The sequence below is a fragment of the Crocodylus siamensis genome, chromosome 6 (genome assembly GCF_052110815.1).
Source record: "Crocodylus siamensis isolate JL-2025a chromosome 6, ASM5211081v1, whole genome shotgun sequence".
In the NCBI taxonomy this organism is placed as follows: Eukaryota; Metazoa; Chordata; order Crocodylia; family Crocodylidae; genus Crocodylus; species Crocodylus siamensis.
In genome coordinates, this window is record NC_143400.1 from 27,066,446 (window position 1) to 27,082,715 (window position 16,270).

At 53.2% G+C, this 16,270-nt stretch overlaps 1 protein-coding gene and 1 long non-coding RNA gene across 3 annotated transcripts; both read left to right on the forward strand.

Moving 5' to 3' along the window:
• LOC149861929 (uncharacterized) lies at positions 1-1,663 on the forward strand. Its single transcript, XR_016443237.1, has 2 exons — positions 1-116; positions 684-1,663. It is a non-coding gene; the product is annotated as an uncharacterized LOC149861929 (long non-coding RNA).
• An 11,647-nt stretch (positions 1,664-13,310) lies between these two features.
• LOC149861930 (uncharacterized) lies at positions 13,311-16,248 on the forward strand. Of its 2 annotated transcripts, none has more exons than XM_090054829.1 (4): positions 13,311-13,709; positions 14,045-14,371; positions 14,512-14,621; positions 15,058-16,248. In XM_090054829.1, the coding sequence occupies exons 1-3, from the start codon at positions 13,649-13,651 to the stop codon at positions 14,616-14,618; spliced, it is 495 nt and encodes a 164-aa protein (XP_089910955.1). In that variant the 5' UTR covers positions 13,311-13,648; the 3' UTR covers positions 14,619-14,621; positions 15,058-16,248. The 2 variants fall into 2 exon arrangements, with proteins under 2 accessions (XP_089910955.1, XP_089910956.1); XM_090054830.1 differs by having other exon boundaries at positions 15,311-16,248.
• Positions 16,249-16,270: the final 22 nt, after the last annotated feature.

Below are 16,270 nucleotides of genomic sequence, written 5' to 3' on the forward strand. Positions count from 1 at the left end.
CCTCAGCTTCACCCCCTCGGTGCAGAGAGACCAGGGGGCCCGGTATCTCTGCCACGTGGAGCACGTGGCCCTGGAGCAGCCCGTGGAGAAGAGCAGCACAGGGCTGCAGGTGACAGGTTGGTCTCAGCTCCCTGACACCCAGTATACACCGTGCTCAGAGCCCCCACTTTGACTCATGAGCTGCAAGGCTGGTGCATGACATGACATATAGGTGCAAGAGCAGCTCCTTTCCCACTAACTGCCCAGCTTGTTCCCATGCATCCAGGCTCTCTTCTTCTTGGCTCAGTGGCCAGATGCTGGCTTAGGTCCCTGGCTAGGATGCAGTCAGCCCAAGGCCACCGCACCCCCAGGTGTCTCTAGTTTGTCGCTGCCCAGAGGACAGGGACGTGGAGGGAGGACCCCACCAGGACTTACCACCCCAAGCCAGTCTGGTGCTGGTCCCTGCATTTGAAGGGTTGTCCAAGGGCTCTGGCAGGTGCAATGGGAGCAGGTGCTCCACAGCCCTGCACCCTGCTCCACACCCCACCAATGCCCCCTGGCCTCAGGGGACCTCAGGGCCTCACACTACCCACAGCAGCCCCCTCACTGGGCAGGAGGCTCCAGACCCCCAGACCGGTTCTCTCAGGCCGTCTTACAGGGAGGATCCACAGGTGACTGGGAAACTTGCTTCTGTTTCCCTGCAGGACGACCCCAAGCACCGAGCCCAGCCTGCAACCCCCCACAAAAAAGCAGCTGTGTACTCTCCTAGCAAGACAGAGCTGGGACGTGCACGTGGCAGGGGAGCCAGAGCTGCGGGGACACCTGTAGGCACCTGCCTTGCCCATGGAGGAATTCGCCCTTCACTTGGGGCACCAGGGACCGCAGAGCCTGGCGCAGCATCGACTTTCTGTGAGCTGGCGAGCACTGCCCAGGACACCCCTCCAGCACCATGAGCACTGCCCAGGCCAGGTCACGGGCAAAACTAGCATCCTTCCCCAGGCCGGATCCCTGCAACACCCAAATGTTGGCCTTGAACGTGCCCATGTCGGGCTGAGGGAGACACCCCATCGCAGGACTTCTCAGCCTCCTGAGGGGGAGGCTGGCAGTTATTCGCAGCAGTCATGGGCAGGGCGGTGCAGTGCTCAACAGCACGGTCCTGCACTGAGACCGCCATGCTCACTGGAGACACGGGAGACTGCAGGGGAAGGGGATCTGACTGAGCAAAGCACTGGACCAGGCTCCCCAGAGAAGGGCTGCAATCTCCATCCCAGGAAGATTACAGCCTAGGTGGATAAAGCCTTGGCTGGGAGGAGATAGTTGGGGCTGGTCCTGTGTGGAGCAGGGAGGAAGACAAGATGTGACCTCGTGAGGTCCCTTCAGCCCTCATGGTCTATGCCTCTGTGATTCAGGTGGTGGCAGCAGAAATGGAGGTCAATCTTCTAATGACAGTGATAGATAAAAGACCTTTTCCACCCTGCCAGCACATGCGTCTACCCCAGGAGGCCACAGACATGCAGCCCCGTGCTCCTGACTCCTTCCCCAAGGCTGTGCTATGGCTCCAAGCATGGGGGAGCTTGGATGAGGCTGAAGTTGGTTGTTTATTCCCAGTTCCTTATTCCCAGTTCCCGGTTCCTTTTTCAAAGCTAATCTAGACCCAATAAAAACTTGTTTTTAATGAATTATACATCATAAAGAGAGTGAATTTCATTAGCTATGCATATGTACTGTCACAGGCCAGCTGGGCACTGTGAGTATATCAATTTAGCCACTCGGCTGTTTGGTTCGGGATCAAGGAGGCAGAATTGGGAGTAAAACAATGGCAAATTTTTTATAGCTTATACACACACAAGAGTTAACAGAAAGATAAATGCAATAAGCAGAAAATGCAATATTAAAGAGCTAATGATAATAACAGATAATACCAAATAAATAGATCAATCTGTCATAGGCCAGGTAGGCACTGCGAGAATATCAAACCCTGGGCCGTTTAAAACAACAAATAGACAGACATGGGTTGGCAACTTATCGGCAGTCCCTCAATGCCAGCTGCGCGCCAGGTGACTCCAGTGAAGTCAGGCGTCCCCGATCGACGCTGTCCGAAGGATTACCAGGGAAGGTCCCTTGATCAGGATCTGATCCTCACTCACACTGGGAGTCCGGAGTCCGGGCTTGGAACAGCAATTTCCGCCCTGTTCCCTCCTTCCTGTTGGTCACCTGATGCATGCGCTTTTTATACCTAGTCTTATGCTCATTTGTTGGCCTTAGGGCCATTCACAATCTTGTTTTATAGCTATTACTCTACGGGATTAAAAGGTGTAAAAATTATTACAAAAGGTTACTACCCAGACTTGGGTTTATCCAATAAGCAAATTGCAACACAGCATCTTCAGGTTTGAAATTAACATTACTCCGCCTAAATCCAGCCCCTTTAGAACTCTCTGACTATGCTTTTTTGAGATGTGCTTTCCTGGAATGTGCTGGGTAGGCCGGGTGGTTGCATCCAGATTTTATCATCATCAAGGCTAAATTCTGAGCAAGAAAGAACCATTAGGTCAGCTAATTTCACAGCTAGAGCTTTGTCTTTGAGGCCTAGTCAGTTCTACAAACAGTTACAAGTTACCTTTGCGGGTTACAAAAATACAAGCTTTATATTAGACAAAAGTTCCAAATGCCTCCAAAGAAGCACATATTTATTGCTTATTATTTTCTTTGGTTTTGGCCGTCACAATCCACCCCTTGCTTCTTTGGAGCATTTGGTACGGCTTACAAATATGAGTTCTGCCAGGTGGCGTATACATGGTTGGCAGAAACAACAACATGAATTTTGGCACAGGTATTAGACTTAATTTTATAACAACAATATTTAAAGATAATATTGAACAATATTAATCTTATAACTAAATGTCTTAATGCTATAAACTAAGGAAAAAGAGCATTTTTAGTAAAGGTATACATTTGCACAGTACAAATTACTTCATACCACTTACACAGTGGGGGAATATTAGTAGCACGTTTATTAATTTGTCTTCACTCTTGAGCTATGAGACCAAGTTGTTATCTTTTTCAGGCATCTTCGAACAAACTTTTAATGTGGGCTGCCACTTTTCTCCATCTTTTTAGCTGGGGCATGTCTACATCCTTAACCCAGGATTTTGGAAGGCTTAGGTTAAGGGTGACACTTTCTAATTGGGTTTTTGGCTACATTAAAATAGCTTTCTGGCCTTGGACATTGAAAATAGCTGATGGTCTTTGAAAATCTTGAGCTTCTGCACAACAGTTGGTGCAGGAGGTCTGAAACGTACTGTTGGGATAGTACAAGCGGCTAAAACTTTCCCAACAAACTTGCTGAGCTAGGGTAACATAGGGAGTTGCTGGTAGGGATGTTACACAAATCATGTCAGGGGGACTATTGGGCCACCCCCTCTGTAAAGTTCCCAAGCTTATAAAAATGCAATTTACAGGGTACACTGGAGATTGAGCTAAATACTTGAGGCTTTCTGGGGTTTTAATTTCTCAAATGGGATGATGTAAGTCTCAGTCTCACATACATCCTCCCCGCAGTCTTGTTGTTAAGAGATGGGCAGTGGACCATGTGCTGTTTGCTACTCTATGTACGACAAAAAAAGCATTTTGTTTTGCTACACCCCTCTTATCGTGTGCTTCACCTGTCTTGGTAAACTAACTGTTGGGTTAAAATAGGGGTAGTCTATGGCGCTTTAAGCCAGCAGACTATTTGTGTTTGAGATCTCTCATCACCTGGAGGTCCTGTGTATTTGGTGAGCTGTACACCATTGTGCCAAAGTGTCATGGGGCAGGGGAACCGCTGGAGCTATTGTTTCCCATGGAAGTGGTGTTGGAGGTTTTGGTCGCCTCCCTTCAAGCTGCAGGTGGGGTTGTGGCAGTGGTTACGTCGGGACTCGGGGTGGGCAGCGTACCTGCAGGCAGAATATAGCAGCACTAGGGCTACTAGAAGTAACTACAACAATCTCCCCCTGCTCTATGCTCATTTTTCCTGATTCTGGCATATGGGAGGAAACTAAGTAACCACCCTGTCCCACAGTAACATTGACAGGTTCCCCCTTGCTAGTCTACAGTCCATCGTTGACGTCTGAGAGGCTAGTTTTGCACTTCTTTGATTGCAGCTGGGCACCCATGGATGGACCCAATCTGCAGGAGCAAGGAAAAATGGAGTCTGGCTCCCGTTAGATGGATCTGATTTTGACACCCACCATGAGTTATGTATGTCTCGTGCTATTAGCACCCCTTTCTATTTGACCCCCTGTGGATGCCTAACTACTACTCGGTATAATACTCTACTGGTATAAAAGGATGGGGATAAGTGGTGGAGGCTTGTGGATACAGCTTCTTTCTAGTTATATTAAAGCAGGTACTATTCTACCATGCCTCTGTATAGGCATGGTTCACAAATTATGTAATAACTTTGTTTCAACTTGTAATGCGCTCTCTCACCTGGTGGGTCTCACACTATTGCTGGAGAGTGTTGTCAGCCATAGGGATGGGAGGAGGCAGATTCTCCCATAACCGCAGCGGCGCGAGAGGCTGAACAGGTGCAGAATGCACTACTGAGGACACACTCAGGGGCGTGGAGCTCAGGAAGTATGTAACAACAAACTCTCAAATGAGCAGAGCTATAACAATTACTTTCTTTCTCTCTGTTAGCTATTTCAGCCTTCAGGTAGGGAATAAACTCAAGATAAGAACTGGTGCCACGGGTGCAGTGACAGTTACTCCTTTGCCAGTCAACTATCTTGTTTCTTCTACTCAGAGACTAGGACTTCACTTGCTCCGGGGTGGCAGGTTTCTTCTAGTATGGGTACTGCAGCTGGACCATGTGAAGGTGATCTGAACGCGTTTCTGGGGGATGCTCTTCAGGGTCAGGCTACTTTTTGAGGTCTTCAGGAGCAAGTTTATTAATATCTGGGTAATAAGAAGGATAGTATAGACACACTCTGTGCAGGAAACACAATAAGCATTAATAAAAAGAGTACAGTTATAACAGTCTACCACTTCGTGGTGCTGGTCAATTCAGACCGGTGACAGAGCAGGACTCGTCTTCAGTGACAGGCTCAATTAGGAATAGTTATGGCTGCACTTGTGGACAGACTCAATTTGTAGGAACAAGACAACAAGGAGCTTGGCTACTGTTAGATGAATCTGACTTAAATACTCACGATGTATTATGCATACTTTTTCCTCTGATTTATCTCGAGGATGCTTCACTACTACTCGATCTCCTGCCTGGAGCTTTCTCGGGTCACTACTCCTAGGTCGCTTTACTGCCGGCTTGCGGGGACTCCTCAGTCTAAAGGCTTGTTGCATGGGGCTACCTCCCGGACAGGGTCGGTTATTGGCTTAATTGATAGCTCGATTCAGGTGCAAGTTTTAGTCTTTAAGAGCTGGGCTGGCGGCTAACTACAAATTGCATTTGGGGATGCTATTGGCTTGCTTTACTAATCTGTTAGACTGCAGATTGGATGGGATGTAATATGTCTATAACATGCTATGTTTTGGGGTCATACACAAGATGGTTGCAGAAGCGAGGGCCAGTATCACTCTGTATTTCTGTAGGTGGTGGATACACAGCGAGCAAAGTTTCCAGTGCTGCACAAGTGTCCTGGGCTGTAGCTGTCACGGGGGCATGGGCAAACATCATTCCTGTGGCAACTTCTACAGCTACTAATAATGTACTGTTGCTTTTGGGAAGTCTGAGGGAGGGGGCCTATGAAATCACATGCCATACCTGCCACGCTACTCTTCTTTCGCGTAATGACGTCGGGCAGGGTTTTAGCTGCATTTTTACCCCACGGCAAGTGATGCATGCGCAGACTATTTCTCGTGCTTCTTTCTTACTTACATGAATGCCCCAAGACGCGGCCAGGCGGGCGGATCCATCACGCCCGGGGCGCCTGTGGTGTCGATGCACCCATTCTGTGGCTCGTTCCCCAGGTGTACAGTGGGAGGAGGAATTGGGTAACGATGGACCAGCTGCTTCATTTCTTTCTTCAACATACAAGGTTTCAGCGCTCTCTTTTCTTGTTAGCTGATCAACTCATCTATTCCACTTTGCCTCCGGGCTTTCTCTTGCTTTATTTCTATGTGCTGTGCTCACATGTCGGATGTGCAGAGGAAGCTTATCTTGGGCTAACTCCCATAAGGCTTTCTACTCTTCATGCCTCTAAATGTCTTGTCTTTTAAAGTTTTTATTCTATAGGGGTAGCTATTTAGCACATCTTTCAACTACTATCTAGGAGTCGCTGTAAATATAGATGGGCTTTCTAGGACATGGACTTTCTGTTAATTCCCACACAGCCACGCCGAGCACTGCTTGGAGCTCGGCACACTGCACGCTTTTTCTGAGGCTTTGTGATACTACTTGCTTGCCATCTCGAATCTTCGAGGCAGCTGCTCTCTAGGCACGACCTTGAGCAGACTTATCTGTAAACTAGACTTCAACATCGGCTGAGGTCTCTATTTCAGGCGAGAAAGGAGGTGCTTCTTTGATGGGTGAAGGTTCACTGCAGCTAGTTTGATCAGGACAACATTAATTGTACTTTCTGTGACGCTTTCAACTAATGGAGGGCATCTCTTTGTGGGTACTCATTGGACGTAAATCCAATGTAATAAATCCACTTTTGGACCGTGGTGTCTTGGGCTCTGCCCCCAGATGGCAGCTGCCCGTCTGACTAATCGGTATCGGAGTAGTGGTAACTGTGGGCAATTCTCCTCTCAGCGCTTCTGTGGCTTCCAGGGCTGCTGCTGCTGCACACAACATCTGCTCAAGAGAGTGTACCTGGCTTCTGCCCCTCTCCAGCCTTGGCTTCAGGATCCAAGGGGTTTTCCTTCTGCTTCCAAGGACTCCTTCGGCCACAGGCTCCAGTGTGGTCCTCCTTCCGAGACGCCCATATGGAGCCAAAGCTCTCCTTCTGGACCTCGTGCTGCTAGGGAGGCATGAACTGTTACTGCTTCTTTAAGGGCTTGTAAGGCATATTTATGCTCAGGACTCTATTGTTATTTAGCTTTCTTCTCATGGGGTTTTAGCTACAATAGTGCATGAAGTTCAAGAAAAGTACCCCAACGTACGCATGTGGCAGTATATAGATGATGTCATAGTAGGCAGTCAAGACAGTGAAGCTGCCACCCAGGCCTTTGAATCATTAAAAAAGAAAGTGCTTACCTTTAGATTCATACTGTCTGAACAAAAAATCCAAAAGGTAGGGCCCCAGTGTGAATTTTTAGGAACAGAACGGCAGAATAGAGAGCCCACAATATCAGCTGAGGAGCTGTGAAATATCGTAGAGACCCCGACTCCCCCTAATGTGAAAGAACTGCAAGCCCAATGAGAGCACTCAATTTCTGGCGTATGCGTGTTCCTCAGTTTAACGTATTAGCTCGTCCCTTGTATAACCTATGTAAGCCAGGGTGGGACTGTGTATCCACCCCTGGGGCAACACGGTGTAGGTATACTGCTGCCTTATCTACGTGAAAGCAAATACTGGCCAGTGGCTCTCCTGAATGGGAATAGCAAAAAACATGTCTTTGATATCAACGGACCTCATCTATGCAGGTCCATAACACCAGATGCTTTCTGTCCAGGCTGGTAGTGATGGGACAGCAGCTGTTAAGGGGTCAGTATTAGCATTCAAAGCTCGAAAGTCAATAGTCAGCCGCCACCCTCTATTTGGCTTGCGCACTGGCCACACTGGATTGTTATATGGAGAGTGGGTTCGGGTAATAGTCCCGTCTTCTACCTTCTGACTTCTGATACACTGGATAGGTTGGGTGGCCTCGGGGGGAGTTCGATACTAGGGTCTGTGTACTCCTTCATGGGAGGCAGGGTTAGTGGGATCATGCTACATCAAGTTACAGCTGTTATAGCTGTTTCTTCTGTTTCTCGGTGAGGCACTGCACACCTAAACTGCTAATTCCCTTGTTTAAGGGCAAACCACTGTCCGCTTAGTACATTAAGTCTCAGTAAGCTTGGTCCCCCTTCAAGTATTACTGCTGCCGCTGTTACCTTACAGCCATTAGGTGACGCGAAGTTTGCTTGGACCAGATGTCCTGGTCGTCTGGTGCCTCCGACTCCAATTACTTGATAAGGGGGTCCTTTCTCCTTCTTCCAATCTGCGGAATCTAAAATGCAAATCTGGGCACCAGTGTCTAATAGCATATCAATTGACTTTGTACTTTTACCTAATTGAATCTGTACAGGTATACGAATTAAGGGACTAATATTAACTGTAGATACTGGTCTCTGGCTTGCTACTGCCCCTATTGTGGCTCTTTCTGTTGGGGGTTCGGCCAGCTGGACTCCCTAGGCCATGTGATCAGGCAGGGGAAAGGCTGGCGGCCCCGCTGTTGACAGTTTTGCCCTCAGGGCAGAAAATCTCTCCTGTGACCCTGCTGGTGGTGCAGAAGGTCTTGCCCTCTTGGTGCAGTGTTTAGCCCACAGCCCTTGCAAGATGTTGCTGGGCAGTCTATTGATCTGCACTTTATTGAAACTGGCAGCTATCAAGTCTTTCCACTTTTTTGCTTGCAGAGTCTTGGTCTTTCTCAGCTTTTCTCAACAATTCGGGGAGGTCGGGGGTTTATCTTTCACTGAGGCTACTGCCATGGCTTTGGCAGTTTTCATCGGCTTGGTAAGCCTTGACATCTGCAAAATGGGTAAAAGCTGCACTAACTGCCAGATCACATCTCTTACCAGGTGATTCACCACCTCTGGCTTCACAGCCCACAGGGCTGAGGTACACTCTGCTGGTGCTGGCTCGCAAAACTTCCTCTACAACGGTGCTGTCACAACTTCTGCATCTGGCATGTGAGTCTAAACTGCTGCATGAATGATTTCTGTCAGTGCTAACAGATACAACAGTGGACAGCTAAACTGGTTTATGCCCAAGGGACAGGGTTAAGTTCTTCTATATTACCATAACTGGCAGCAGTGGCTTGCAGCTCAGCAGAAAACAAAGTAACATTTTCATCACCTCCTGCAAACTGATTTAACTGGAGCTCAGGGCGCCGAACAATTTGTGCTGATTTGTCTCTACTCACAGATACAACAGAGGCTTCTTACTATACATTTGAACTAGCCAGTCTGTTACTCGCTCTCCTGGCTTGGACTTCTGCTGCTTTTGAATATTTTAAATGTTTGCACGGGTAAAGGAGTGTAGCTCTGTTCGGGGATTCTCTCCTTGTGGCTTTGAATGAGTTATCACCATGGAAAAAACTTGGCTGAGTTTCTCCCTCAGGGCGGGGAAGGCCTGGCTAGGTTCCTCCCTCTGGGCAGGAGCATACGGGGGTGTTTCAGCACCAGGCTCGTCATCAATCTCCTCCTCTCCACTGATCTTATCCCTTTGATCTTCCCAGAGCTCAGCTTCTGGTTTATCTCTATACAGACACATGTGGGAGGATGGCTCCACAGCCTGTGCTAACTGCACTCTCTCCTGGGGGGAAGAGGCCATGCATGCGGTCGTAATTTTTCTTTCCCTCCGTTCTAATGTTTCCAAGCAGCTCTGTGCAGCTTGCGATGCCTCGGACACCGCGTTGTTGGACTCTCTCACATCTTCTAACTCCTTACTCAGCCAGGTGACCTCTTCCTGGAGCTGGGCATTCTCTTCGGCCCCTAACTGCCGGCATGTGGCCAGCAGCCACGACAGGCACCCTTTCCTGGGTTACCCCAGGCAGCAGTAGCAAACCCAGCCCAATGATCAGGTACAGTTCCTGGGTCACTCCAGGCAGGTCTCAACCTATTCTTATCCCACCCGGGACTTTCTATCCCTGTCACTTGCTTAAGCAAAGCCACCAATGGGGCCCATGCAACTCCCTTCATTCTGATCTTTCTCTCCAGACCAGAGCCTCTCAATCCTGTTTGTGACACCAGATTACGTCCCAGCCGCCTGTGGAGGGATCGGGATTGAGAGTGTGGTCGGGGGTAGAAAGGTAAGAAAGGTTTATTGACTTAACAAAAACACAACTACGCATAGTAATGAGACAAACAATGACAGACAAGAACAATTTGCATCGGCAACTTATCGGCAGTCTCCTCTGATGCTTGCTGTACAGCAGGTTTCTCTTTCTACAAAGTTCAGTGAAGTCGGGTGTCCCCGATCAACACTGTTCAAGAGGTACTGGGAAGGACCCTGGAATTCAGTCCTTGGGCTCCTCGAGGTCCACGGGCCCACTGATCCAGGCAACAGCTAACTAACCTTTTTCACAGAGCTGCATCTTCTTTCTGGATGGTTTCTAGATATTCTAGATGATTTATAGTTTCTGAATTGTACTGATAATGTACAACTACTCAGATTCTTTTTACTTCAACTGTCTTTAGACTAATAGTAGTACAAGCCTTGCATTCTTTTGATAAAGTAATTTTAACGATGTTACAGAGCTTTTACTACTTCAAGGTTTTGCTAAATTTACTAGGCTTTACTTTATACACAGCTTTATTACATTTAAAATTTTAATTAGGCTTTTAGCAGCAACATACAGCTTAATATCTAAACAACTACAGAAAAACACCCAGTTTAATGTTCATAGAATCTTCAGCAAGCACTTTTATCACACAGGCATATTTTTCAGCTGTTACGGGGGGGACATCCGGGAGTCCCTTGGCCCCTGTCACCTGCTCCCTGTGGGGCTGTGTCCCCCTTCTCTCGCCTGCCCATTAGGAGGGGGCTGCAGTCAGGGACAGGGCTGCCCCTCCTGGTGCCCTCCCTTGAGGCTGCGGGGCGTGGACCCTGGTTCTAGCCTGTCCCGGGCTTCAGGTCCCTGAGCCCGGCCATGCCTCCTCCTCTGCCTGACCCCACTCAGCCTCTCCTGCCTGTGGGGCTGTCCCAGTGCCCAACCCTGGGGCTGCCCCACTCCACTCCCTGCCTGCCCCTCCTGCCCCTCAGGGGGCTCCTGCCCTGCTCCCTGCCCCATGGCTGGGCTGTGTCCCCATTCTGTTGCTCCGCTGTCTGCTCCCCGCTCTGCTCCCCGGGAAGGACAAGGTGTCTACACAGAGCGGGGCTGGACGTGGTGCCTCCATCTCCAGTCACCTCTGGCGGATGGGAGAAGCGAGGACAAGACACGGGGCAGACGGGGAGATGCTTGTGGCTGGAGCCATCCTGGGGCACAGGGACCCCTGGGCTGGGGGCAAGTTAGGGGGAGCTGATGAGATGAGCCCCCCTGCGGGTTTGGACATCCTGACCTGAGGGGCTCTGCTCTGATTGCTCCTTCACTTAGGTGCACTTGTGAATCAGTGAACTGGGGTAATTTGCAGATCCCCAAGAGTCAAGGTGTCAATGGAGCCCTGCCTGCGCAGGACACGCCATCCCACATGGAGCGATGAGGGGTGTCACCATGCAGGGTGACATGATGTGGTGGCCTCCAGACACTGCCCTGTGCTTGGCCCCTCTCCCTACACTGTCATCTCTGAGGCTTGAACTCAGGCCCTCCACGTTCATGAGACTGATGCTCTGCCAGGTGACAAAGAAGGCCTGCCGCCTGCACCAGCACCATGACCCGGAGCCGTCACCTCAGGGCACAGGGGACCCAGAGAGCATCAATCATCTCCAGTCTTGGCAGTTTTGAATACCCAAGAAGACAAAGCCTGGCTGGGATGATCTAGTTCAGTGGCTCTCAAACTCTGGTACCTTAGAAACCATCTGCTGATTGATGCAAAAGCGGCACCGAAAATCCCACCATGGCCACTTCCAGTTTTCCTGCTGTGAGCCAAGTCCCACTTCTTCCTCATGGACCACAGCCTGGGGCAAAGCAGCTGGCATGGGGCCCTCTCCCTCTCCCCTCAGCACACTGACGCTGGGCAGTGCCAGCCCTGGTGCCCCAGACGTGGCAGCCAGAATTTCTGCCCAAACAGGCAAAGACATCACCAACCCGCCGGGCGGCGGGTAAGCCAAACTCAAAACACAGCACCTGCGTACCCACTGCGTGTGCTTCATGTCCTGCCAAGGGTACGCATGCCAGAGGTTGAGAAACACTGGTCCAGCACACAAGGGTGGGAGTGCAGCACACTGCTGCAGAGGAAGGGCCAGCCTTGGCCCCATGCAGAGCACAGCAGGAGCAGCCGCAGGCTGGGATTGATATGATTAATTTGGGGTCTCCTGCACACAGGCCAAAGGAAAGTGCCTGGCAGCCAGACTCAGCCAGTCATCTTTGGCCCAGCCCCTGTGCAGCAGCATGTGTTCATCCGAGGGGCGGGCATGGTGCCTCGTGGTGCCTGCTCAGCCCTTGCTCACCTGACTCCTCGGGGGGCCTCTTCCTGTCTCTCGCCCTCCTGTTATCAATTCCTGGAGAACAGGAGGCTGTCCTGGGATTTTCCAAGTCCGGTCTTGCTCTTAGCACCACAGGGGCCCATGGGCATTGCCTAAAAAGCCAGTTTCATGGACTTTGTCCTACCCAATGCCGACACTGAAACCTCATTGGGGTCCGCTGCCATGCACTCTTCATGGGCTACAGGCTCCCAACACAACACTCTGCCCCTCAGGCACTGGAGTAACTCCCCCCAGGCACCGGACCCTCCTGGTTCCCCCTAGGAACCAGACCTTCTCCGTTCTTGTTGGGTTCAGGCTCTTTCTGTCTCTCTCTCAGCCTCAGACCTGCCCCTTCCGTGGCCTGCTCTGGCCCCACACTCTGCCCTCAATGGCTCAGGCTCTGCCCCTCCAGGCCCCAGCCCCTCCATCCTTCTGGCCCCTTGCTCTCCCTGTCTCTCTCATGGGACCAGTTGGGATCTCCATCCCTCCTCTTCAGCCCCTTCCATATCCCCCAGTGGTTGTTCATCAGCAGCCCCCCCAGGCACTTGGCCCCGCTGCTCCCCAGCCCGTCTCATCCAAACCCAGGCCAGAATCTCTCGGGTGCTGCTTTCCCAGCTCAGCTCTTCTCAGGAGCCCTCTGCAACCGTGTGGCCAGAGCTCCTCTCCCCGTGGCACTCAGGTCGACAGCCTACTCAGCTGGGTCTGGGTTTATATGCCCCAAGCCCCACCCCTGCCAGTCAGCTGACTCCCTGATCAGCACCTGCTCACCTGCAGGTTGCTCCTCATTCAGTCTTAAAGTGGCAGGTGCGTTGAGCAGCCTGGCACACAGGGAAGAGGTGTTCCCAGATCTCCAATCCAGACCAGCTTTGCTGCAACTTCAAGACACGGGTCTGCATCCTCCTCTCAGCAGCAAGGGAGAGAAGGTGCCTTCCCTCTTCTTAATAGCAGTCCTTCCCATGTCTGAAGGCAGCTCCTATGTGCCCTCGTCAGGGCTTCCTCCACAGCCCCTGGGCCAAGCTCTGAGCAAAGCGATGCTGCAATCCGTGACACGATGCAACACAACGCCCAACCCAGGCCCAAGGGAAGCAGGGCTCTCATCTGCCTCCCAGCACCCTCAGGGACATCCCTGGTGCATGGCAGGGGCTGGGGCATGGAAAGCCACGGCCTGGCATGGACATGTGTACCCTCGCACAGGGGCAGACATCATTGCAGGGCTTTGGGTGCAGCTCTTGGGGTGCTGAGAAACCACGTCCACCCTGGGGCACCTGTACCCTCCCCCTCAGTGCCAGGCAGGTGTTGCCGCTCCCTGTGCACTCTGCTTTGCTCCTCCCCACGGGAAAGTGAAACCACTGGGGACTTTGCCCGGCTGCAGAAGGAAGCACAACAGACACCAACTCGGATCCATGGGGCTCGGGGCTCTCATCGTTGTTCTCCTCCTCCCCTTCCTCTTCATCAGGACAGCAAGTAAGTCCAAACCTCCAAGAGCGGGTGTTCGGCTTGGGGGCCATGGCCAGTCCCAGTGCATGCCGAGCTGGGTCTTACCCCATGCACAGCACTGCAAAGGGAAGCCACGACAGCTACCCATGGCCACAGGGAACATCCAGCTCCAGGCACCTGCGAGGGACCCCATGGGCTAGGGGTTGGGGGCTCCAGTGACCACCACACCCCAAAGCAGCCAGAGCGCAGCAGGCATTTGCCCCCCCCCCACTCCAGCACCAGCTCAGAGGTCTGGGGCAGTGTCTCCCCCCAGCACAACTATGTCCTGTGCTGTGTCAAGCCCGTCTCTCCCCTCCCTGCAGGCTCCCAGCTGCGGGTGATGACGGACCCCTCCTCCCAGGTCCTGCTGGGCGCCAAGGCCCGGCTGCGGTGCCATTTCGAAGTTGGGGGGCTGGTGGCCCTCAGCTCCCTGCATGTGACCTGGTACTTCTGGGACGATATAATAGCACAGTACGATGAAGGTGGGAGTAGGGCACAGCCTGGATCCAGCCTGGCAGAGACGCAGCTGGAGAAAAGAGACGCTTCCCTGGAGATGATCAAAGTCACCGTGGGACATGAGGGGATGTACACGTGTGTCGTGGGCTACGGGGCACAGCAGCAGCAGGGGAGCACCAGCCTGCATGTGCTCGGTGAGAGCCCAAGAGGGACCCCACGTGCATCCCTGGGTGGTTGTGAGGACCGGTGGGAGCCAAGCGCCTCTTGGGCATGACCCAGGGCTGGTGCTCAGACCCCCACACCCAGCGCAGGGACTTTCTTTCTCTCCTCCCAGCTTCACCCCCTCTGTGCAGAGAGACCATGGTGCCCGGTATCTCTGCCGCATGGAGCACGTGGCCCTGGAGCAGCCTGTGGAGCGGAGCAGCGCGGAGCTGCAGGTGACAGGTCAGTCTCAGCCCTCCGATGCCAGTGTGGACGGTGCCCCCTGCACCAACCTGGCCCTGTGAGGTGTGAGGCCGGCACATGACATAGCAGTGCGGGCACCACATTCCTGGCAACACCAGCTTCCCTTCCACTACGTCCCCAGCTCATTCCCACGGCTTGGGTGCCGGGGCCTGCAGGACCTGCCCCACTAGAGACAACCTGACAGGGATGCCAGCCTGAGCAGCCGCTCATCTGGGATTTCCTCCAGGGCATCCCTGGCACACGTGCTCCCAGCTCCCACAGGCCATGCAGGGCAGGACGCCTGGCACGGTCCCCGGCCAGCATGCGGCCACCCCAGGGTGGGAGGCTGTGTGCAGCCCCTGGGGCAAGACGCACCCCCAGGGTCTCTCAGCTGAGCAGTGCGTGACTGGGAAACCCTACTGCTGTTCCCCTGCAGGAGGCAAAGAAGATTTGTATCCTTCCACACGGCCTGGCACAAGGAGTGGTCCTTCTTCCTCTGCAGATGAGCCTGAGGACCTTCAGCAGGGAGAGGCAGGGGGCAGATGAGCCAGAGCCATGGACCCACACACGCCTAGCGAGGCAGCTCCAGGGACAGTGCTGGGCACTGCCAGACCTGCCCAGGGATGCCCAGCCTGCGCCTGGTGCTCCCTTGGCGGGGGCCTCACCCGCTCCCCCGCTTCTCTCTGCAGGGCCCTGCCCCCCGAGATGACACCCCGGAGCTCCCCAGGCTCCCACACGCTGAGCTGGGACTGCAGCCGCACGGCTTCTGCCACAGACGCCTAAATCTAACACCGGCCTCGTCTTTGTGGAACTGGCTCTGGGGAACGTTTGACTCCCGCGATGGGACACACACGGACATAGAGCACTGCCCTCGGGACCCTGGAGCCCCCCCAGGCTCTCACGCGAACAGGCTGGCAGCAAGTGCTTGTCCCAGGGGTGCTCGTCACACCCCTGGTGCCCGCTCGCCCCAGTCTCCCACAGCCTCCTCCTGGACTCTCAGACCGCCGGTCTCATACGCAGCGCCTTCTCCGGGCTCCTGGACCCGCTGGCCGGGCTCAGCCCTTCCCTGGGCACCAGCCCCGAGCGGGCTCAAAATAGAACAAAGCCGCTTGCCTGTAAAACCCCGTATGTCTCTGCCCGGGGCCTTGCCTCTGCTCCCAGCCCTGCAGAGGTGTCGTACAAGCCCCAGGTCTTCCAGAGCCTGGCTGCCCTGAGCTCCTCGCCCTGGGGCTGCCAGGGACAGAGGGCCTGCCCCGCTCAGGCTTGGCAGCTCCACCTGGGACCCTCTCCCCCCAGCGAGTCTCAGGAACCCCAACTCCCCTGCGTCTCCCTGCCCCATCCCTGCCCCCACAGCCTTTTGACCCTCCACCTACTCGGGGACCCCGGGCCCGTCATGACCCCCCACCCCCCACACACACAACTCCTGGGGCCTCCTGCCATCAGGTCCCAACCCCTGAGACCCCACAGCTCCCCCGGGCCCCAGATCTACTTCCTCAGGCCCCTGGATCTGCCCCCCACCCCTCCACCCCCACTGAGCCTCTCTGATGGGTGTGGGGGCACCTGAGGGCTGCGGCCTGTTCTACTCGCCCGCCAGCAAAGCCCTCCCCAGAGTTGGCTGCAGAGCCGTTATATGCAGCCCCCAGTGTCCA